General features: G+C 44.6%; 1 protein-coding gene across 2 annotated transcripts in view; it reads right to left on the bottom strand.

The window, feature by feature from the left end:
- OTUD3 (OTU deubiquitinase 3) overlaps window positions 702-24937 on the bottom strand; it is a 33864-nt gene continuing 9628 nt past the window's right edge. Inside the window, exons 3-8 of one of the 2 annotated variants that reach the window (XM_018054897.1) lie at window positions 20470-20582; window positions 14301-14423; window positions 9481-9612; window positions 8704-8800; window positions 6522-6700; window positions 702-5654 (exon numbers count right to left, since the gene is read on the bottom strand). In XM_018054897.1, the coding sequence (XP_017910386.1) occupies window positions 5481-5654; window positions 6522-6700; window positions 8704-8800; window positions 9481-9612; window positions 14301-14423; window positions 20470-20582 (818 nt within the window). In that variant the 3' untranslated portion in view covers window positions 702-5480. The remainder of the gene's footprint in view (window positions 5655-6521; window positions 6701-8703; window positions 8801-9480; window positions 9613-14300; window positions 14424-20469; window positions 20583-24937) is intronic. The other variant, XM_018054901.1, reaches the window with a different exon arrangement.

Genomic DNA, 24937 nt, shown 5'->3' with positions numbered 1-24937 from the left:
CCCAAGGTCCCCGGGTCATGGGACGAGGCAAACATCACACAGGGAGGACAGTGACCGAGAGGGAAGGGACGGCTCGCCAGCTGCTGCAGTCTTCACCCACCCAGGGTGGCAGCAGAGCCCTTTCAGTGTCAAAGTACCGTGGGGCCCATCCACAGGCTGCTGGATGAGCACACAGGACAAGATCAGGCGGGAACCCAGAGGCCAAAACCACTGGCCGCACGGCCGCAGCCTTGGCCTCGGGACCGGCCCTGACGGTCTCGCCCAGGGCCCGTCCCTCTGGCGCTGTGTGGCCATCTGCCCCTCCCCGTCCCGAGCACCTCTTCCAGGTAACCTGTGCAGTCACTGCTGCCCACGTGTGTCTGCGGGAAGGCGATCCCTCCTGGAATGGGGTCAAACCAAGCCCCAGAGCTCTAGAGAAACCCTCAGGTCTGCCAAAAGACAGCTGCTCTGTATTTAGACAACTGCTAACTATGAGAGATGTTCTTAAGACACCAGGCAGAAAATGGAGGCGGCCCCCCGGGTGCGCGGCCACACTCACCTGGACAGAAGCTGCAATCAGCTGCTGGAGCTCAGTGAGACCCCAAACGACTGTCCCTGGGCAGAACAGGCCCAGTTTCCTGCAAAGTCTCTGAGAAGGACCGGCAGGCTCTCCATCTCGTGCCATCAAACGGCGGTCAGACAGTGACAAAGACGACTCGAAACTGTCTTTAAACTAGAATTTATTGGTGTACAAAACTCCAGTTCATAGATAAAGTGGCACATCTCTGCAGCTTCTATTGCACCAAGTATTGAAGGTTAAAGACACAACAAAAGAAAACATTTGGTTTTGGAAACACTGCAAATAGCCAAGTACAGTACTTTGGTAAATAAAAAACAGAACGGTTCAGAGTAACACAACGCAAGGAAAGGAGGAAGAAATGAACTACGGACGCCAGACAACGGTCACACTTCTCCCTGTCAAGCTCCACGGATAAGGCGAGACTTGCTAAGTCTCTGGGTCATGACCCCACGGAGGTCTTGGCTATCTCCGGACTGCAGCGAGAGCAAGTATAGGGCAATTAGGGGAAAAAGGGAAGGTGGCTGAGCCACAGGGGCTCCAGTATTCTCCACAGACCCACCTGCCCCCACTCGTCAAGGGACTAACACCCACCAGCGCCTCCCCGTTGGCACGGGGAACACAGAGGTCTGTCGTTAGGCTCCCAGCTCCTCCCTCCTCCTCACGGAGCTCGCTGCTGGTGGATGCTGGAAGGGTCGCTCCGGGGAGGCCGAGCGCCGTTCCCCCCAGAAGATGAACCATGGGAGGAGCCCACAGCTGCACTCCTCCGCTGCGGCCGAGGGGTCGGCACGCAGGCCGAGGTCTGGGGCCACACGCAAACCCCATCACAGACGACCGGCAACGGTGCCCTGGTGGATGCCGAGCTGGGAGGGGGAGGGTGGGCTGCCGAGCTTTCGCCCAGCGGTCGTGACCGCCCAGCGCTGCGGCACAGTGAGCACCAGCGGTTCTGGAGCGGGGGACGCCCTGCTCACAGCAAGGTCACCACACACCCGTTCATGCTTTCACAGAAATTATTCTTCACTGGTATCAGCTCCTTCTTGAGTAACTTTGCAAGGATGCTGAACACTTTAATCGAGTTACAAAGTAGTCTGCACTACGGGAGCAGGAGTCTAGAAGGTAATCCCTCCGAGGAAATGGTAAGAGCCTGAGGTTTTCACAGGGCACGTTATCCTGGACACACGGGGCCAGGCAGTGGACAGGGCCCCAATCCTGCCCAGGGCCGGGCTCTGGGGCACCTTCTGAGTTCAGTGCTGGGCACGCGCTTTGTGACTGGTGCCAGTGTCTCTGCTGCAGACCAACTGTCTGTCCCCTCTCTCGTAGGTGACGGCAGAAGGTTGGCTATCGTTTAAAATCGAGATCTTCAACTTAACGAAACATACAATTTGCTTTAGAGTCAGAAAGACACACCTTGTAGAAAGTGCCATTATCAAATCACCTCAGAACAACTGTCAGAAGGCCCCAAGAGTTTGAGCAACACTTGTTCTGAAAGCTGAGATGAACAAAACAGTGAACAATGAAAACATCAAAACAAACAAAAATAAACAAACTGCATCAGACTCTGAGTCTAAAGGTTTGCCACAGAGAGACAGAGCCTTGAGGTAAAAAGGTGAAGAGCTACGCGTCTACCCCAAGCGGAGTCAGAGGCCCACGGCCACGGCACCGAAACCAAGCCCCACCGTCACGCTGCCCACACCGGCCCTTCTGGCAGGCTGAGTGAGTCAGCCCTGACGAGGAAGCCGAGTTTCCGTCAACCGACTGCGCGTTCTGGGCTGAACGTCTCACAGAGGTAAACGGACAGCATTCCATGTGGACCCGGTAAAACCCAGGCGGTCTGAGAGTTTCTCAGAAAGAGAGAAACTGCACACTGACGACAGGGACTCCTACGAGGCGAGCACGGCCTCACGCCAAGTCTGCCTGATCCCCACCTACGGAACACAGGCGCGGCTCCCCCAGTCAGCATCTCCTGCCAGCAGAGCTCCCTGGGCGAGGCGGCGGCGCATCAGAAACCACCCCCTCGAAGCCCGGCCCCAGCTGCCCCACAGCAGAGCTCCCACTTCACCAGCCCTCGGAATCACACGGGGTGTAGAAGTGTGTTCAGAGCTTATAGGGGAAACCACAGACAAGCTCGACACTTGAGACTCCTTTCTGCCACAATTCTTCAGCCAGACTTCACTCCTAAAAGCATATGCTATTATTGAAAAATCAAATATACATACACAACTTCTAACACCTCCTGGTGGCAACTGTGTTAATTTAGAAGTTGTGGCTCTATGCTGTTCTAATACATCTTACCTCTCGAGTACAAAGCTGTTGCCACTAAAATTTTATTTCTTATTTTGACCTTTAAAAAAAATTCATACAACTTTTATGTACAGCTTCTAAGACAAGTAAGCAGCTATGGACCACCACTCCATCCCCTTTCTCCTGACCAAAGCTACCGAGATAATCCCACAGAACAAACATCTAACAGCCGCAGAGGCTAAGAACGCTTCACTCCTTACTATGCAGTGCCCTGAGCAACGGCACCAGGTAACCACCACCAGGCGGCCAGGACCAATCAACACGCCAGGCCCCCACTTGGCTGCCAATAACGTGGTTCTCCAGAGCCTCTCACAGAACCAACTAACACATGGATTCCATCTACCTCATACTCTGGTGGGACGGAGGCAGTGAAGTTTAAATTTAAACCCTTAGCTAGAAGATATCACTAAAGCTGGATACATGTACCCCATCCCTAATAATTAACATACTGAACACAAACCAATTATAACTGAAAAACTGTGAAATAGTAATAAAAGAAAATTACTGAAGCCACTAGATTAGTTTTTAAAACCAGTTACTTTACCCAAGAAAAGGTGAAGCCCATTCTCAGAATTATGTAATGCATAAATAAATGCACCCAATGTTCTACAGTAACTCTTTAGCAACTTCTAAAACCCAACAGCGCCCAAGGCCACGTTCTTTAACCATGTGAACTAAAGCAATCCTACCACTCCTGACCATGGGTCTCCCTCAGCTATTTCAGACTCCTAACTGCTTAATCGTGTGAGAGGATCTGGTCTCCTGAATCCTCACAGTACAAACATTCAGGAAACAGTGCTCACTCAGATGCTCGGCCACAGCGGAGAGCCAGGAGAACAGAGCCTGAAGCAGTGGCCCGCGCTCCCTTGGAGACAGCGAGGCAACAGAGACGGCTCACCTTCTCATACCGAGCGCCAGAAGCTCTAACTCAGGACCCTGTGGCATGCAAAGAAAAAATGCTATGCCATTTCTAAACCTGCTTCGTTGATGTACTATACCAGCATGTTCTGGGGGCACCTCCAAGAGGCTTCTGAGGCTCCAAGCCCGAAAAGTTACCAAAGCCAACAAACAGAGAATTAAAATATATAATCAAAACCGAAGAAAGCAAACCACCTGCTGATAAAGACAACCCACTGAATCCAAAGGCAGCCCACACAATGCTGTGTCTACACATGTCAAAACCTTCTTATTGTTTTCTTTTTGCCTTGGAACTCTTGCAATTTTGAAATCTGAGATGGAGGAGAAAACCAGTAGTTCACCTTTCAGTTCAGCATATATTATTTCTTCCAATATTAGGTCCTCAAAAGGCAAAAATGGTCCAAGATTGGCCACTTCAAGGGTTAATTTTAAAGTTCACATCCATCTAACTCAGTTTGAGGAATGATGCCTCCCACTGCCCAAACCCGACTATTTCAGCACTGCGCAGCCACTGCAGGGCCTCAGCCACAGTGCTTTCTCGGCCCAGCTGGTCTAACCTAAGTCCCTGACGACTTCTAGAGGGTGCTGGAGAGTTTTTCCAAGAGCAAAATCCCAAACAGGGCTTAACTAGAAAGAAGAAAGTGCAGCATTTTATGGGATTTCATTTTCACAAAACTAACAAATTAAGCAACAGCTCAAGATACTTTTCCTCTGAAGGAATCTCTCTAAATCTAGAATAGCAAGAAAGAAAGACACTCACTTAAAATGTGAACATGAAAAACCTTACCAAGTCTTCCACTCTCTCCGTACAAAACAAAAGAACTCTTCAGACTCCTCCTGTGCAAAACCTCAGACTCTCGTGATCTTTCCCTTCACAACTACGGATTCTGGACTGCATGCTTTCAGAATCCCAGACCTGAATCATAAGCAGTCATGCAGCACCTTCTTGCCATCAAGAAACAAGTATCAAACACTCAGCAACACTACCAATTTTCCAGCAAGGCCCAGGCCTAAGTAACAGTCAGGCCTATTTATCATATGGCTTGAGTACAAATGAAAAAGCAGTACCTGCAATCCCATCTGAACACCATGATCAGAAAGAGAAATGTGGTTGTTTAATTGCCACCCTGACTACAGGCCACAACCTCCCTATCACATTACTTTGGAAAAACAATTCCTGAATTATTCTCTGATTAACCTGGAGTAGAAGAAAGTTAATTCTAAACATGTACCTGAGTTGGAGATCATTTATAAACTATCCTGCATATTAATGTCTGTTTGAAAATGAAACAGAAACAAAGGAAACTTGTCCTCTGAATGTCTAGCAATTAATCTAAACTATCTCATCCGCAATTATAGCAAAACGCACCCCAAGTGTTAAGGAAAGATCCCAGGGTCACCAAACTCTAAATTCTCAGGGCAAATAAAACCACACTTAAAAGGTTTTTGTTTGTTTTTTACCTAACTATCCACCCCTCAAACTTGGTATTTTAAACACAGAACATGAACGGCTTCACTGCACTTTCATTAAATAAAACACATCACTGGACAAAACTCTGGACAAAAAAGAGGCAGCCGAAAGAAACTAACTCAGTGAGTGACTCTGTGGGTTGGGTTCTGTTCTGTAAAGGACGGCCTCACTGGGAAGCCTGGCACACAGCCCTGCACTCCCCATTCGCTGCTCGCAGCTCCCAGGAGGCCAGACTCAGATGCTGAGAGCCGCGAAGGTCTTCACCAAGGTGACCTGGGCGCTCGCGTCCGCGTCGCTCCTGCTGCTGTCCCTGTGGCCCCTGCTCTCCAGGGCTTTGTGCCGGTGCCTCTCCTCCTGTCGTTTCTTCTTCTCTAGTCGCTGCTGTTCTCGCCTCTGTTTGTTTGTGACCTGAGAAAGGAGACTGCCGTGTGAGTCAGTACAAATGTATATCCCCGTGCTAGGCTAGCAAATAAAGTCAATTCCATTCTCCTCATAAAGTAATTCAAAATAACCTAAAGAAACATGAACCCTAGGCCAGCTGGAGATAATGCTCAAAAACGCCACAGGATGCCTTTCTGTGTGTAATGCCCCAAGGGATCCTAACAGAATCCTTACACGCTTGCTGCACCTCACCCTCTGCCTGTGACTTTTTACATTACGTTACATTCTGAGCTCAGAACTTCCTGGTAAAAATCTTAACAAGAAGTCCCAAGTTCAGTAAAAGCCATGGTGTCATATATTGCCTGTGAGAGTTGGGCTGGGAAGGGAGAAGCACAACCTTTCTTGGAAGCATCTTACAACTTTCCAGAAGATCTTAAAAAGATCCACATACCCATGTCCTTTACCCTGTTAATTCTCCTTCTGGGACTCTAGCCAAGCAAATAATGCAAAAGACAAAGATTTACACACAAGGTGTTCACTGAAGGTGACGGCATCTACAACAAATGGGACGCAGTCACACGATCAGCCAAGAAAGCCACCCACATGCTCTGACATCAGGCAGGAGGAGGAGCCCATCTGTGTGTACAGAGCAGGAACTGAGTATACTTCCTTCCAAGCGTCACTGCAAAGTCCAAATGGGACAAGTGGGGTCTTCATTCCACTTCATCATATACTCCCATGACTCCCCATATTTCCTACAATAACCACTTTATAAAATCAAAATAAAATCACATACGAACACGAGCTCCAAGTTCCCACCACTGCTGCCAAATTACAGAGCCCCGACTTCACTCACTCACTCCCCATTTACCCTGGCAACCCCATCATGCCTACCTTTGGGAGCTGGTTTTTATTTGCTTTGTTTTCCTCAGTAGGGCTGGCCTTACTGTTCTCAGTCCTGCCTTCATTTACACCCTGATTTCCGAAGATTCTGGTGCCACTGCCACCCTCTTCCCATAAAGGACCACACTGCGTCAGCACTCCACCACTGGACTCAAGGTTCTCCTCTGCATCTTTCAAAGAAAGACGGTTTGTTAAACTAAAAACCTAAGATAGTTACACACTGTGACAAGTGTTAAAAGACTCAAAGTACCTGGCTCCCTATATCATTGTCATTCAGAGAGCAAGTTTCCTTGAGGCAAAATTCCAGTATCAAGTCAATACAGTGGGGAACATAAGGGAAAAATTACTGGTAAAATTTGGAAGATAAATTTTAAAATAACCCGTTGACCAGTCCTCTCATCAGCTTCCTACCAGCTGAGTGCTTTGATTCATCAGTTTAAGCCACTTTTTAACATTAATTTTTAGGGGGAAATCTTTCATTTGTACCCCTAAAACAGAAAGGAAATAAGCTCTAAACCTGTACTCTCCAATACAGTGGCTACTAGCCACATGTGGCTGTTTAAATTAAAAATAAAGTTAAATAAAATTTTAAATTTAGTTCCTCAGTCTCACTTAGCCACCTGTCAAGTATATTCCATACAGAATAGCACAGACTCTATATAGCGCAGCTTTAAAATCACATGGATTCGCTTTCTAAGAAGGTACAACATACATATAAGGACGATAATAAAATACCCAATCAGAAAACTATTAATATAATGCCAGGAACAGTATCTGGCATAAAATGTCTGGCAATGAGTACTGAAATCATTCAAAATAAATAACTTGCAAAAACAGATATTAACATTTTTTTTTCCTTCCTCTGAATCACAGAATTAAAACTCAGTTTAAGATCATGTATGGATGCGAGAGTTGGACTGTGAAGAAAGCTGAGTGCCGAAGAATTGATGCTTTTGAACTGTTGGAGAAGACTCTTGAGAGTCCCTTAGACTGCAAGGAGATCCAACCAGTCCATTCTAAAGGAGATCAGCCTTAGGTGTTCTTTGGAAGGAATGATGCTAAAGCTGAAACTCCAGTACTTTGGCCACCTCATGCAAAGAGCTGACACATTGGAAAAGACTCTGATGTTGGGAGGGATTGGGGGCAGGAGGAGAAGGGGACAACAGAGGATGAGATGGCTGGATGGCATCACCGACTCGATGGACAAAGTGAATTTGAGTGAACTCTGGGAGTTGATGGACAGGGAGGCCTGGAGTGCTGCAATTCATGGGGTCACAAAGAGTCGGACACGACTGAGTGACTGAACTGAACTGAACTGAACTGAACTAAGCAAAGAAAAATTCTGAATTATCACCAGTTAACTGATGCTAGTAATGTAAATATTTCCACCAGAAAAGTAATTTTTCTCTCCATTTCAGTTATCATTTTGGCATTAAAATGGAATCTTCTTTCTAAAAGGATAGGTCTTCCCTGACACTGTCCACTCCTCCAAAACTGGCTAAGTGGCCTTCCCATGCACCCCCTAGCACCCTGTACCCCAACTTCATCACATATGATTACGCCAATCTACTCACCTGCCTCCACCATGCCCCTCCACCCCCAGACTACAAGCTCCCTGATGCAGAGCTAGCACCCAGTAAAACCCACCTGCAAACACAAGGTGCTCAGTAAGCAACTGCTAAATGAGTAAATGACAATATAGTTAACTCCCTGCCAGTTGATTAAAGATGAAAACTCGATACCATCTATTAATGCACATGCATGGAATCTAGAAAAATGGCACTGATGACCTAGGTGCAGGGCAGGAATCGAAACACAGACACAGAGAATCGACTTGTGGAAGGGCGGCGGGGCAAACAGAGAGTGACACTGATCTATACACACTAGCTGTGTAAAGAGACGGCTAGCGGGAAGCTGCTGCACAGCACAGAGAGCTCGGCCTGGTGGCCTATGATGACCTATGACCTAGAGGGGTGGGGCTGCGGAGGAGAGGCCCCACAAGGGAAGGATATATGCATACTTACAGTTTAGTCATGCTGTTGTGCAGCAGAAACCAACACAACATTATAAGGCAATTATTCTCCAATTATTAATAAAAATATTAAAATTAAATATTTGAAAAATCACCAACATAATCATCTTGAAAGCTTAAGAATATCAATCACAGACTTACTATTTCTTCTCCCCTGGTTCATCTGCAGCATGGCAATTATCGCAGATTCAATATTATAATTTTCAGCTTCCAGGTTCTGAACTATCAAATTAAAATCCTATGAAAGAAACAAAGGAACACATCAGAATCTGGGTATACTTTCCTGTCCGTCTCTACATCAACAATTTGATACACAAAACGATTTAACTGAGGCAAGGTTTCAAGACTTTCCATCTAGAAAATGTCTTAATATTCTCAGTAAGGTGAACACCTGAAATAATTGTTTAATAAAGTGAATTCATACAAAACTGCACTAGTCAGAAAATAATAAATCCACACACTTTCTTAGGATTTTGAACAATACTGGGTAAAGTGGAGAAAACAAGAGAGAAATGAATAAACAGCTCTCAGTAAGTTACACTACATAACTAAATCAAACTACAAATATCATGGGCCTGCTTTGGCTCAGCGGGTGTTGGCATGCTAGAGTGAGGCCATAATAGTGTGGCAGTTTCTCAATAAGTTAAACCTGTACAGACGGGTTTTCAACAATGCCTGTCTATAAACCTGGGATCCCCAACCTCCAGGCCACGGACCAGTCCCTCCTATCAGATCGGCGGTGGTGTTAGATTAGAAATAAAGTGCACAATAAATGTAATGAACTTGAATCATCCCAAAACCACCATCCCCCAGGTCCCCTGGATCTGTGGAAAAACTGTCTTCCACGAAACCACTTCCTGGTGCCAAAAAGGTCAGGGACCGCTGCTAAATCACAGTTACCACATGACAAATACTAACGGAACACCCAGTTGCGTTGCAAACTTTCTGGACAGCATCTTCTACTTCATCTCGCAGGTCATCTTCAAAGTTGACTCCCTTTGCCTTGCTCTTCTCTCTTTTATTTGATTCATCTTGATGAAGCATCTGAAACTGAAGGACGCAGAAAGAGTGATAATCATGGAACTCTAGCACACTATCTTCAGAATCTTGAATACAGGAAAACACTCCATCATCTCAAAACATTCAAATATATGAAAAAACATTCAGAAACAATCTTAAAGGAACAGCAAGCACTAAGCTAAATTTCATTCACACAGAGATTCCAGGCCACAACTTGAAGTATTTAAGAAGAAAGGCCCAGGGACTCCCTTATTGGTCCTGTGGCTAAGACCCCGCACTCTAAATGCAGCAGGCCCAGGTCTGACGCCTGGTCAGAGAACTAGATCCCACATGCCACAGCTCAAGAGTTCACAGCCACAACTGAAGATCCTGCAAGGCGCGGTGAAGATCAAACATCCCACGTGCCACAGCGAAGACCTGCACAAATAAATCTGTTTTTTTAAAAGAAGGCCCAGGATACGAGATAAACTGTTCAGTATGACATTAGAGACCAACATTTTGGCAATGAGTGCTGACTCGGGCAGCACACACCTGTCTCAGCTGGATTCCAGAGCTGTGAGCCTAGTAACAGAATCGGTCTTCTACAGGAGCACCCAAAGAGCTCTTCCAGCAGGACAGCTCACCTTGAAGAGACACACGCCCGACTCTCACCTGAGTCCCGAGGCCCTGTCTGTTCACCAGCAAGCTGTGGCGTGCTGGAGCTCCCGTCCAGACCAGAGCATCACAGACGAGCACGACTCCGGAAACTTCCCGTGCCACCGCCACACTCCCGGGAGCCCGTAGGCCCGATTCTAAAGCCACCGAGAGCTGCTCACTTGGTATCCACAGGACTGTATGACGCAAGCCCATTTCAGAAAAGCTAAAGTCATCCGTCCATGGCTTCCAATCACCTTCTCCCTCTGCTTGCTATTATTAATGCAGCGAGTGGAACATAAGCAAGGACACTTTTGCTTTCTGTCTATAAAAGGGCAAGTGGAAGCCAGCAACGTGCAGTATATTCCATGGAATGTGTAATAAAAAGCAAAACCTATTCTAAAATTTTACCCTAACAGTTTGGCTATGTGTATCAAGATTCTTTGAAATTTATCCAAAGGAAATAATGTCACAGATAGAAAGAATTTACGTAAAAGTGCTCATTCCACTGCCATGAAGGGTGGTGAATAACTGGAAACACCTACAGGTTTCTGAGTGTGGGTATAGTTAAATTACCTACAGAACAGAGCTTCATTCCCACTCAAGTAAGGAACACAACAAGGATTTTCACTACCACCATGATTATTTAACAATGTCTTGGAGAACAGCAATGCAATTAGCCCCTCAATAAAGAAAAATTAGAAGTACAAAACTGGAAAGGAAGAAAAGTTATCACCATTTGCAGATAATTCTACACCTTTAAAAGAGAGAGAAAACAAACAAAAAAAACCTACTTCAAACAAGAATAATTCTGGAAAGTCATATAAGAATCTAGTGTCCAGAATAAAGAGCTTTTTAGAAAACCAAATCACAAAAAGTCCAATTAAAACACGTGCAAAGGACTTGAATAGACATCTCTTCTAAGATAAACAAATGGCAAATGAGCACATGAAAAGATGCTAAACATCATTAATCATTATGGAATGAAAATCAAAACTACAAGATGCCACTTCACATCTTGTAGGTTGGCTGTGATTTTAAAAAGAAAGAAGGAAAAATAACAAGTGCTGGTGAGGATGGAGAAAAAGCGAAGTCCTCCATACACCGCTAGTGGGAACATGAAACCAAACAGCTACACACTGTGGAAAACAGTGCCGTAGTTTCTCAAAAAGCTAAAGACAGAGTCACCACAGGACCCAGCACCTCCCATACACAGCTGACAGACCGGGAATGCGCAGGCCCACTGACACAGACGCTCCCGGGAGTAATGCCTTAGCACTACATGATTCACGACTGGCCAAACCTAAGGACGCAGAACTGTAGATACAGAAGCTCAGATCTGCAAGTGGACTGTAAGTTACATGCAGAGTTTCAGCTGTGCATCACTGGTACCCCTGACCCCTTGTTCACAGGTCAACTGTACACCCAAAACGTTGAGAACAGGTACTCAAACAAATACTACACCCAAATAATCACAGCAGCACTATTCACAATAGCCAAAGAATAGAAACAATTCAAAGGCCCACCAAATGAAAGGATAAACAAAATGCGGTGTATCAGTAAAATGGAGTACTGCTCGACCCTGCAAAGGAGCTAAGAAATGGTATGTGCTACAACGTGGATGAACCTAAAAACATCACGCTAAGGAAAGCCAGACATGAAAAGCCAGACAGCGTGTGACTCCCTTCATAAAAAAAAATCCAGAAAAAGTAAATCCAGAGAGACAGAAAGTAGACTGGTTGGGGCTGGGGCTGAAAAGGAATGGGCAGTAACTGCTTAATGGGCACCAGGCTTTCTTTCAGGGTGTTGAAAATTATTTGGAACTGGATGGAGGAAGTGTTTACTCAGCTTTGTGGGTGTATTCAGTGCCACTGAATCGTACACTTGAAAATGGTGAATTTTACATTATGTGAACTTTCCCTCAATTAAAAAGAAAGAAAACTCTGTAGGATAGCTGAGTATATACATAACATAATTTTGTTATCAAATTTCATACATACAAATGTAAAGGGAAAAAAAGACCCTTTCCTTACAAAAGGAACAGAAAACACAAAGCATCTAAGAATAAAGTCAGCAAACAATGGGATAAAACTATATGAAAAAACGCTCCTGCAGATGACTGAAAACAGTCAATTAAACAAACAAAAAGATTAGCAGGTTCCTGGCTAGCAAGATTCAACATCATACAGATGTCAATTTTTGCTTATTAATTTAATGAGATTACAATAAAAGGAAATATTACCAGGACTCTTTAGCTACACAAACTTATTCTAACATTCATATATAAAACAAAAAAGCAAAAATATACAGGCAACCATAAAAAAAGAAAGTAATGATGGGTAAAAAATTCTACTAGATTTTTTACAATAGACTTTCTTCATTAAAACAATGAACAAGGAGCATCTGAACAGAAAGCACAGTGGGCTAGAATCACTGTCTAGAAATAGACCCACTACATACGGGGGTCAGTGTATGAAAAAGCAGCGAGCCGAGCCAATGGAGAAGACGACGTGCGGCTGTGGAGATGAGCAGTTTGCGTTCAAGTAAGTAACAACAAGGAAAAATATAGTTGGATCCATACACTCACATCTGTATATCAATTTAAGTACCAAATAGAGACATGACCTGATTTTCTTTTAAAAAATGAACATACAGAAGTACTAAAATAAACTATGCGACAATTCTTTTAAACTCAGAATGGGAAAGAGCTTCCTAATTAAGACCCAAAACCCAGAAGACATTTACCTGATGTCTTGAAAATGAGACAAATTTAACCACATAAAAATCTAAAATTCCTTCATAGGAAAGACAATATGAGAAAGAATAAAAACATAACAGACTGAAAAAATTTTGCAACTCATACCACAAATAGAGGCTAATTTCCCTAGCACATAAAGGATTTCCCAAAAATCATTAAGAAGACTGAACAGAAAAAAAATAAAGAACATGCATACAGCTCACACACAACAAAGCACAGACTGGCTTTAAACCCAAGGAAAGATGTATAAGCTCATTAACAAGAAACATAGAAATTAAAATTATGTTGCGATTTTTTCCCTAAGCGACACAGATTTAAAAACTGGATGACACACTGCGCTGGCAAAGGTACAGAAGAGACACACTGCAAGCGGGAGCGTGAGCTGGCAGGACTGCTACAGAGAGCAGCCTGGCGACACCTGCCAAGTTACAGACGCACACAGCCCCTGATGCGGCAAGGCTCTTCCAGGAACTGACTCCACAAACACACCCGCGCATGTGTGAAAGGACACGCATGTAACGCACTGTATGTTGCTTGTAAAAACAAAGTTTGAAAGTCATCCAAAAGTCCATCGAAGGGCCTATTTAAGCACATTATAATGCATCCACACACTAAATAACTATGGAGCCATTTAAAAAGATGTAGGAAGTTTCTTATGTCCTGCTATGAATTAAACTCTTGAGATATGTTCCATTGTTGCAGTGCAGAATGCTATGCAGAGGATGCTACAACTGTGGATGAGCAGAGTGCATTCCAGCAAAGCTAGACTACACGCACAAACCCACACAATGCTTGATACGTAAACATCTCTAGGTAGTTTTATGATAGACTAATAACAGTGGGTGCATCCACTGTTTACCAGAGGTAAACAAGGGTGACAGAGTGACTTTCACTTTATTTTTTTAAATTACAAAGAAAGTGTCTAATCATGTGAGGAAAGACACATGAGATAATAGGAAAAAGCTATATAATACGAAAACAGTAACAAAATGTTGATTCTGTGTTACGTTTTATTTTCTTCTTTACTTTTTCTATAGTTTCCAAATTTTAGATATGAAGCATGAATCAATTTCAAAACATGGAAGTAACTTTAAATGTTTATATAAATTATATTCATGCAATCACAGCCATCACTGTGAGGGAAAGCAGAAGAATGACAATTTTATCCGCTGCCTTCCCCCAAATGAACAAAGTTTAAAAATAAAAACCAAGCCCACAGATTCTTAGAGGCCACTTTCTATGAAAACCTGACTGGCTTCTGGCTCCAGGGCAGAGCCCCGGCCGGGTCCCTACGGGGCTGGGAGCAGAGGGCGCCGGCCCCGCCCACCTCAGTCCGCAGGCGTGCGGGCGCCTCTGAGTCGTCATTGATCCTGCGCACGCTGTCATAGTGCTCGCCATGTCGGTACGCGATGTGCAGCTCCCGCCCGTTGCTTTTGTCTGTTCCTCGGATCTGCAGGCAGAGGGAGAGGAGATGCCAGCGAGGATCTGCAGTGTCCACGCTGGAAGAGCAAGGCCACCTGGCTCCCAGGACGCCCAGTCCACAGGCTCTCTGTAACAGCGCCTGGGAGCATCACTGTGATGCATCCTAAGCAAGTTCTGAATTATCTTCCTCCCACTCACGTGTGTATGACTGCATGTACTTAATATGCAACTAAATGGAAATAAAGCCATTTGAAAAGGCATGTTCAAACACCAGGGGCAAATTCACCACAGAGTTAAGTAAGTCTAAGTTTCAGGAGGGTCAGGACCCCTCAGCCCCTCAAACGCTCAGGCTCCTTCCAAGAAGGAAGGCCCAAAGGCAGATGCAGATGTGTGAGCCTTGCATCTCAGACAACTGGGGGCCTCTTTGAGGGAAAAAAAATAAAAAATTACAAACATAAAACTGCTATCACCCTTCCTAAGACCTTGAAAGGGGGCCATAAAATTGAAGGACCTGATACTTAGGCTTCACAGAAAATCCACCCTGTCTTTAAAACAAAAATAGGATTTTTCACCAAACACATACTGAGACACACATAAAGGTCCCATCTGTATCAATTTCAAAACAAAACTACGTACAGTCGAGCAGCACTACTGCACTGCACACCCCAGAGGTACTGCTCACAGAGTGCTGTGTGACCGTGCCCCTGGCGCACAACCCGGCCGGAACAGTGCTCCCAGGAGTCATGCGAAACACACGCCCAGCGATGGAGCCTGGGCACTTCCCCCAAACCACCACCTCCACAGAAACTCCACAGTAATCCTCACTCTGTCCTTTAGAAAGCTGAGACTGTCTGTTAAATCCCCCAAATATCAGCACCTCCTTATCTTTGTGCAAAGTCATAGGCAGTTAAGACATTATTACTAAATAGTATCTGTGGTCTAAAAACAGAGCAAAACCATGGAACAAACAGGAACCACACAGGTCTAGAAGTCAGAATCACAGAAGTTTTCTCCAGGTAGAGTATCTAGGTCTCAAAGTGCAGAGAGTCTGGTTTTGACACATACAAAATAGAGAGCACTGCTCATCTCCCGGGAAGACTACTAGAAAGGAAATTAGCCAACAGAATCTGTGAGTGACATCATCCCTACAGCACTTACATATTTAAATAATAACAACACACTATGTATTATCCAGAGGAAAAAATAACTTGAGCACCAGTCACCAAATTGTTAACTGTGCTGCTCAAGGTGCGGAAGATCACAGAGGACTTTCATTTTCTACCTTACACGTGTCTATACTGTTTACAGAAGCATATATTCTATCTGCAGCCAAAAAAAAGAAAAAGTAGGCTGAGTATAAACCTCCTCATTACTGATATAAGAGCTCCTACTCATGACTTCATGAAGTGAAGTCGCTCAGTCATGTCCGACTCTTTGCCACCCCATGGACTGTAGCCTACCAGGCTTCTCAGTCTATGGGATTTTCCAGGCAAGAGTACTGGAGTGGGGTGCCATTTCCTTCTCCAGGGGGTCTTCCTGATCCAGGAATCGAACCCCCGTCTCCCACATTGCAGGCAGACACTTTACCCTCTGGGCCACCATGGAAGCTGCCTACTCATGAGAGTAGCAACCAATTCAGTTTTAACCCTCAAATTTTATAAGATACTTCACAGGGGTATGGGGTGATGGGGGAAACCTAGTGGATAGTTCCAGTATATAGAAAATGTATTTATTTTGAAAACACATACTTTGACTATTAAGCAATTCATAACAGGGAACACTATAGAAATACATGGATTTAAGAGAAAAAAAAAGTCTAACTATGAAGAATATCTTCCACAACTACCTAGAAAATTAAGAAACTTTAAAAAAGCTACTGATGGAGCAATAGGCAAGCTGTAGTTACTAAGTTGGCACAGAGTATACTCCTTCAAGAATAGGATCGTTATGCTGTATATTCAAATGATTTTGATGACTTCTGCTAAGCAGTAAAGATTTAAGGACAAAAAACTGGGACAATGAAGGAGGTAACCAGTCTTCCTCACTCAAAGGCATCCGGAGGAAGAGCGCGCCTCAGTAAACACGATGGCTCTCCTGGGAGGACGCGCGACGACACTGCCCCAGAGAGCGAGCAGCACGCGCAGACCCCGTCCCCTCCGGCTCGCCGCGTCCCTGGGAAGTGAGGGTCCTCACCTGTCAGGCAGTAGCTACTTTACCCTGTTGTAGTGCGACTGTCAGAAGGACACTAGGCCAGACACAAGCAGTGATATATTTCTGCTTACATGGCATTCTGAAAAGGCAAAACTGTGCCGTGCTGTGCTTAGTTGCTCAGTCGTGTCCAGCTCTGCAACACCATGGACGTTAGCTCGCCAGGTTCCTTTCTCCTGGGGATTCTCCAGACAAGAATACTGGAGTGGGCTGCCATGCCCTCCTCCAGCGGATCTTCCCAACCCAGGGATCGAACCCAGGACTCCCGCATTGCAGGTGGATTCTTTACTGTCCAAGCCACCGGGGAAGCCCAAGAAGACTGGAGTGGGTAGCCTACCCCTTCTCCAGGGGATCTTCCAGACCCAGGAATCAAACCAGGGTCTCCTGAATTACAGGCGGATTCTTTACTAGCTGAGCTACCAGGGAAAACCCAGAGGCAAAACTACAAGAGACAAATGAGATTAGTGGTTATAAGAATCTGGGGACGAAGAGAAGGGACCAGTGACTACAAAGAGGCATAAGGCAACTTCATGGGGCAGTGGAAATATTCAATATATAAGTAGTGGTATATTCTATACGTAGGTAGCAGACATCCTGGAATGCGAAGTCAAATGGGCCTTAGGAAGCATCACTATGAACAAAGCTAGTGGAGGTGATGGAATTCCAGTGGAGCTATTTCAAATCCTAAAAGATGATGCTATCAAAGTGCTGCACTCAATATGACAGCAAATTTGGAAAACTCAGCAGTGGCCACAGGACTGGAAAAGGTCAGTTTTCATTCCAATCCCAAAAAATACTCAAACTACCGCACAATTGCACTCATCTCACATGCTAGTAAAGTAATGCTCAAAATTCTCCAAACCAGGTTTCAGCAATATATGAACTGTGAATTTCCAGATGTTCCAGTTGGTTTTAGAAAAGGCAGAGGAACCAGAGATCAAATTGCCAACATCTGCTGGACCATCGAAAAAGCAATAGAGTTCCAGAAAAACATCTATTTCTGCTTTACTGACTATGCCAAAGCCTTTGACTGTGTGGATCACAATAAACTGTGGAAAATTCTGCAAGAGATGGGAATACCAGACCACCTGACCTGCCTCTTGAGAAACCTGTATGCAGGTCAGGAAGCAACAGTTAAAACTGGACATGGAACAACAGACTGGTTCCAAATAGGAAAAGGAGTACGTCAAGGCTGTATATTGTCACCCTGCTTATTTAACTTATATGCAGAGTACATCATGAGAAATACTGGGCTGGAAGAAGCACAAGCTGGAATCAAGATTGCTGGGAGAAATATCAATAACCTCAGATATGCAGATGACAATACCCTTATGGCAGAAAGTGAAGAGGAACTAAAAAGCCTCTTGATGAAAGTGAAAGAGGAGAGTGACAAAGTTGGCTTAAAGCCCAACATTCAGAAAATTAAGATCATGGCATCTGGTCCCAACACTTCATGGCAAATAGATGGGGAAACAGTGGCTGACTTTATATTTGGGGGCTCCAAAATCACTGCAGATGGTGACTGCAGCCATGAAATTAAAAGACGCTTACTCCTTGGAAGGAAAGTTACGACCAACCTAGATAGCATATTAAAAAGCAGAGCTGTTACTTTGTTGACAGAGGTCCGTCTAGTCAAGGTTATGGTTTTTCCAGTGGTCATGTATGGATGTGAGAGTTGGACTGTGAAGAAGGCTGAGCACCAAAGAATTGATGCTTTTGAACTGTGGTGTTGGAGAAGACTCTTGAGAGTCCCATGGACTGCAAGGAGATCCAACTAGTCCATCCTAAAGGAGATCAGTCCTGGGTATTCATTGGAAGGACTGATGTTGAAGCTGAAACTCCAATACTTTGGCCACCTGATGTGAAGAGCTGACTCATTTGAACAGACCCTGATGCTGGGAAAGATTGAAGGTGGGAGGAGAAAGGGATGACAAGAGGATTAGATGGTTGGATGGCATCACCAACTCAATGGACATGAGTTTGGGTGAACTCCGGGCATTGGTGATCAACAGGGAGGCCTGGTGTGCTGCGGTTCATGGGGTCACAAAGAGTCGGACACAACTGAGCGACTGAACTGAACTGAACTGAACTGAGGTAGTGTAACATTTACATGACTATGTCCAAAAAACAAACTATACACCAGAGACGGGTGAATTTTGATATATGTAAGTTATATCTCTATAATTGACTTTATTTTTAAAGAGCAACAGCTAAGCAAAGGAATAAGCAATTTACAAAGGCATATATATGCAGGTGGTACAGGAAAATGGGGTTCCCTGGTGGCTCAGACAAAAAAGAATTTGCCTGCAATGCAGGAGACACAGGTTTGATCCCTGGGTTGGGAAGTACCCTTGGAGAAGGAAATGGCAACCCACTCCACTATTCTTGCCTGGAGAATGCCTTGGACAGAGGAGCCTGACGGGCTATAGTCCATGGGGTCCCAAAGAGTCGGCCATGACTGAGCAACTAAAACTTTCACTTTTCACAGGAAAACAATGAAGGAAAAAAGGTCACTGTTCCCTGTGTAATAATATGATATATAGGGATATGTAGTGTGTGTAGGTATATATGTACGATGTATCTATCTATGTGTGTGTGCATGCTCAGTCGCTCAAGCGTGTCTGACTCTTTCCAACTCCATGGACTGTAGCCGTCAGGCTCCTCTGTCCATGGGATTTCCCAGGTAAGAGTACTGGAGTGCGCTGCCATTTCCTCCTCCAAGGGATCTTCGTGACTGAGGGATAGAACCAGAGTCTCCTGTAGCTCCCATGTTGCAGGCATATTCTTTACCACTGAACCAGTTCTTAAAATGTGACACCATGATATGTCTCTTTGCAGTTATATACGAATGTTTTTATACTGAAGAGTGTGTGTGAATAACAGATACACACTAAAATGTTAACAACAATTATCTCTAGGAAGTGTGATTGGGTGACTTTTATTTGCCTTTATGGGCTTTTCTGAATTTTCAAATTGTTCTATAATCATTATGTTTTACTTTCTAATGTAAAAAAAGCTAGAAATGGTGAAGTAGAAGAGAAGGGGAAGGAGGAGGTCTGATAGGAACCACCTGACCAGTCTCCAGGAGCTGAGCGACAGCATGAAAACTGCAAGGAGGGCAAGCAAGGGGTGGTCTGTGTGTATTTTCATCCTGACCTGTGACCTTCCATGCTCCAGAATGTTTGGTTTGATGGACTGTTTGGGAGATGGGGTTAATTTAGAACAGCAATGGTAACAGAATACCAACGGCAAGGGCGAAGGGGTATGAGGAGGGGAAGGGAGGCCTAAGCGGCTCAACATCATGCTCTGCCATCCCACAGCACAAACTGAACACTTGAGAAGTCTTACTTGCTGTAGAAACACCATCAGAATGCTATGGCTAGCTGGGGAGAGCACAGACATAGAGCTTGACACCCTAGGCCATGAAATTTTGTTGTTCAAAAGTTCTTTTTTAGCAACAGTTTATTATAGTCAATTTGGTCTTTGTTTCTCTCCATCTAAAATACAAAAATATACACATGGAACAGGTATATTCAAACTAGAATCTGTATGCAAATCCTCTGAATTCTCATTCAGAGATTTTTACAAAATTTTCTATGCTATTTCCACATTAGGCTCTCTTCCCCAAATCACCCAATTAACTAACTGTTGAGTAATATTTCTGGCATTTTAAGTCTCTGATTTATACTTCAGACTCCATTTGTAATGCAGGGTTTAATTCCAAGCCACCACAAGCTTGGTGAGGTTCACAGTCCAAGCTACCCTGCACAGTTCAATATCATCAGTCAAGCCCCATTATCTTAGGATATCCCCAAAGATAATTTTTAAATAAAGGTTTCATATAAATTCCTCAGCAGATGACCTACCTGCCACAAAGGGGCATTAAGTTGATGAATCACCACATTCAACTGATGATTTCTTGCAAACGCTACAATTGCATCATTGCCAGCAAATGTTCCAGGCTTTGCCAAACTGGCCACTGTACGGAAGGAAATAGGAAAGAAAAACAAAGTCTTTATAATGCTTTGGTATTTATTCAGTTCCCAAAATGAGGAATCAGGGTATATGCCTGGAAAAGTCCAATAGCTCTGTCAGAGTCTAGCAGTCTGTGCATGTCCATAGTTCGTTCTCTAAATCTATCTCATAGATCACCTTTAACCCTCGAAACAGCCATCAGAAAGAAGCGGAAGAGGTATCATCACACGCACCATCTTACAGATGAGGAAACTAAAGCAGAGGGCAGTTTGTAACTGTGTCCTAGGTCACAAGTCAGTACACAGCAGAGCTCAGTTTTATCCCAGGCATCCTGACTCCAAGATCTTGGCTCTTGGCCACTCCATTATACAGCCTATCACAATCTGCCCTCAAGGAGTTTACAACAGTGGGGGACAAACAACAAGAAAACAGACACTGCTGATATGCAGGCGCTTCAGGAAAGAAACACGCAGTAAAGCATCTGGCCTTACACAGAGAGAAATCTGACCTTTGCCCCTGGCTCCTGGGAGAGAACCTCTAAAACCCTGGCATTTCCCAAGTGACAGGGGTGTCTCTATTATTCACAGTGGGCCCCTCAGCCACATCTAACTGTTTATGCTAAGCTTATGCATGAGGTGACTTTCAGTGGACCTCTCTGGTCAAATGACCCTAGAAAGACCTCAGGGACTAGAGAATGACTTCAACCACTTAGGCCATCAATCAGTAACATCTACATGATGACACCCTAATAAAAATGCTGGACACTGATGTTTGGGTGAGGTTCCCTGGTTGACGATACCGTGTTTTATGTAACCTTCCGATATTTTACCGTTGTATAACCTTCCAAGATTCTCAGTTCAGTCACTCAGTCATGTCCGACTCTTCCCGACCCCATGAATTGTAGCATGCCAGGCCTCCCTGTCCATCACCAACTCCCGGAGTCCACCCAAACCCGTGTCCATTGAGTCGGTGATGCCATCCAACCATCTCATCCTCTGTCGTCCCCTTCTCCTCCTGCCCTTAATCTTTCCCAGTTATCAGGGTCTTTTCAAATGAGTCAGCTCTTCACATCAGGTGGCCAAAGTTTGGAGTTTCAGCTTCAGTATCAGTCCTTTCAAAGAACACCCAGGACTGATCTCCTTTAGGATGGACTGGTTGGATCTCCTTGCAGTCCAAGGGACTCTCAAGAGTCTTCTCCAACGATTCTATCCTTTGGCTAACTTGACCTGGATCTTTTCCTTGTAATACACTATGTAACTGTGAGTATAACAGACTTCAATGAGCTCTGTGAGTCCTTCTAGCAAATTATCAAACCTGAGAATGGTTCTGAGAAACCACAAATTTGCAGCTCGTGTCAGAAGTCAGGGGAGTCTTAAGTAAGACTGTGTCTTCAAACCTTGCAGCTTGGCTAACTCCAGGTGGGGAACATAAGCCAGTCTGAACAGTGGGGAGGGGAGGGGAGGGGAGGGGAGGTGTACCAGATAAGCTTCTCAGCGGAGACAACTACAGTGCTTCCCAAAGGGCAGGTAAAAGACAAACAGAAGAGGAATGGATGATGTTCCAAGCAGAAGCAAGAAACAGAACACGGTGAGTTTACGGACTGCACAGTACTGGCAGGAACTTAGAATGCTGAGATGGCAGGGCGGGGGAGCAAGAAAATATACTGGGAAATAGCAAGAAGCCAGGCAAACAAGAAAATCACAGATCGTAAAGGCTAAAGAGTTGGAACGTTCTTGAGGTCAATGGGGAGCTGCCTACAAGTGTTAGACAGGGGAAGACCTATCTGATATATGTTTAGATCACCTCTCTGGCTTCCACATGGAAAGCAAAGTGAAGGGGTCAGGAGGCAATAAGACCAATCCAAAGTACTGGAGAAATCTAGACAAACAGTCAAAGAGGCCTGATTCTATGAGGCGGCAGAAATGAGGAAAAATACATTGGAGGAAAAGTGACAAGACTTCACAAGTAAGTAGTATGAGAAGGCATTGAGAACGTTCAGGTTTCTGGTGGGTATCTGTTTAGTTAGGGAAAAGATGATGCTGATTCTCCAAAGCCATAGACCAAAGAAAAGACACAGTCAGAGGCAAGGATAACCAGGTCCTGAAAAGTTAAGTGAGCACTCAACTATTCTATCAACAAATATTAGTGTCGACTATGTGCCAGCCATTGCCACAGTGGGGAACAGACACAGTCCCTGCCCTCAAGAATCTCACAGTGTAACGAGGGAGACATTAAAAACACACAACTATAAGAGCAGGAAATGTAACACATCTGGGCTTCCAGTGACACACAAGGAGAACGGGCAGAATTCCAGGTGTCCTTTCCGTCTGCTGTGGCAATCAGAGCCACTACCCACTGGGACACTCAAACCGTGACACAGCACCTGCACATCTAAGGTCCTGCCACACCCCTAAACCTACCACGTGGTCTTCACTGAAGAGGGTCAAAGCAGAATCCCTACTCACAGACCAAAGATTCTCTTCACATAAAACATTTATTGAATCAATGACTCAACTCATTTTATGTATCATTAAACAACAAAACTCGCTCCATATATCCATATTTAATCTATAAACTGGTGACCATCTAATTAACTGGTGCCTGCCGGACAAAAAATGATCCAGGAAGAGGACCGTGAGAACTCAGTGACTAGAATAAACGACTCAGTGGAGTTTCACTGCTGTGTCTCTCTTGCTGCTTGTCCCTAATGAATGAGTGCTTTCCCAGTGATGAATGGGAAAAGCTCCCTGCTCAATGTGTTCCTCCTGCTGCCTTTTACTTTATTAAAGCACAGCTACGCTAGCCATTCCTCAAGTACAACTTCAAAATCATCTTTGTCTCTACCAACACCGGCCCCGGCCCCCGCCACCTCCAGTGAGGCCTGTCAATTACACTACCAAACTGGGGGCTGGTCTGGACTCACTCATCATCCCCAGAACAGCCCTGGTGGAAACGTGCTCATCCCTTCACCAATGTGCAGAGCCCTCCACCTCAGCCCCTTCACAGTCTCTCCCCCCACCCACTCCTGACTGGTTCCCAGAGTCAGCGCTCCAAAACACAGAATGATTCTCTTTCCTGAGACAGATAAGACTGAGCCCTGCAATGAAAACATAAATATATTAGCACCTAGCACAGCAGTCTCAGTAAATAATTGTCAGAATCAAAGCTTAAAACTCATAAGTATTTTCTTACTAGATTTGAGCCTATTAAAGTACTAATTTAAATCCCTGACTTGCCTCAAAGAAATCAGATTGTGCTTGGGTTTGGGGGAGAAATTAAAATGACCTTACTGATTTTTCTGATTATAAAAGTAATTCATGATCACTTAAAAATCAGAAAATCTACAGAAGATAATTTAAATACTCAATAGTCCCAGGATCCCCAGATGGCGGGCACTAAAAACTTCTTTTAATTGCATAATCTAGTTTACTCTTTACCAAAACTCCCTAGAAATTAGGTCCTATTATCTCTCCTTAATAGAAGTTGTTGAAAGACAGAGAGTGGTTTCTGAAAAATAACTGGAGCCAAGAGTTATAAACCATAACTAACAACCGATGGCTGGATGGCATCACTGACTTGATGGACACGAGTCTGAGTGAACTCCGGGAGTTGGTGATGGACAGGGAGGCCTGGCGTGCTGCGATTCATGGGGTCGCAAAGAGTCGGACATGACTGAGCAACTGAACTGAACTGACCATAAACTGTGAGCATCTTTCCAAACTTGCAGATGATATCACTCTAACGGCAGAAAGCAAAGAGGAACTAAAGAACCTCTTGATGAGGGTGAAAGAGGAGAGTGAAAAACGTGGCTTAAAACTCAACATTCAAAAAACTAAGATCATGGCAACCGGTCCCATTATTTTGAGGCAAATAGAAGGGTAGGAAAGGGGAAATAGTGACAGATTGTATTTTCCTGGGCTCCAAAATCACTGCAGGTGGTGACTGCAGCCATGAAATTAAGCCATGAAACTGCAGCCATGAAATTCAAAAACACTTGCTTCCTAGAAGAAACACTATGACAAATGTAGACAGCGTATTAAAAAGCAAAGACATCCCTTTGCCGAGAAAGATCCTTATAGTCAAAGCTATGGTTTTTCCAGTAGTCATGTATGGATGTGAGAGGTGGACCATAAAGAAGGCTGAGCACCAAAGAATTGAGGCTTTCAAACCATGATGCTGGAGAAGACTCTTGAAGAGTCCCTTGGACTACAAAATCAAACCAGTCAAACCTAAAGGAAATCAACCCTGAATATTCATTGGAAGGACTGATGCTGAAGCTCCAATATTTTGGCCACCTGATACGAAGAGCCAGCTCACTGGAAAAGACCCTGATGCTGGGAAAGACTGAAAGTGGGAGGA

Source organism: Capra hircus, chromosome 2 (genome assembly GCF_001704415.2).
Source record: "Capra hircus breed San Clemente chromosome 2, ASM170441v1, whole genome shotgun sequence".
Lineage (NCBI taxonomy): Eukaryota > Metazoa > Chordata > Mammalia > Artiodactyla > Bovidae > Capra > Capra hircus.
This window is presented reverse-complemented; position numbering and strand designations above follow the sequence as displayed.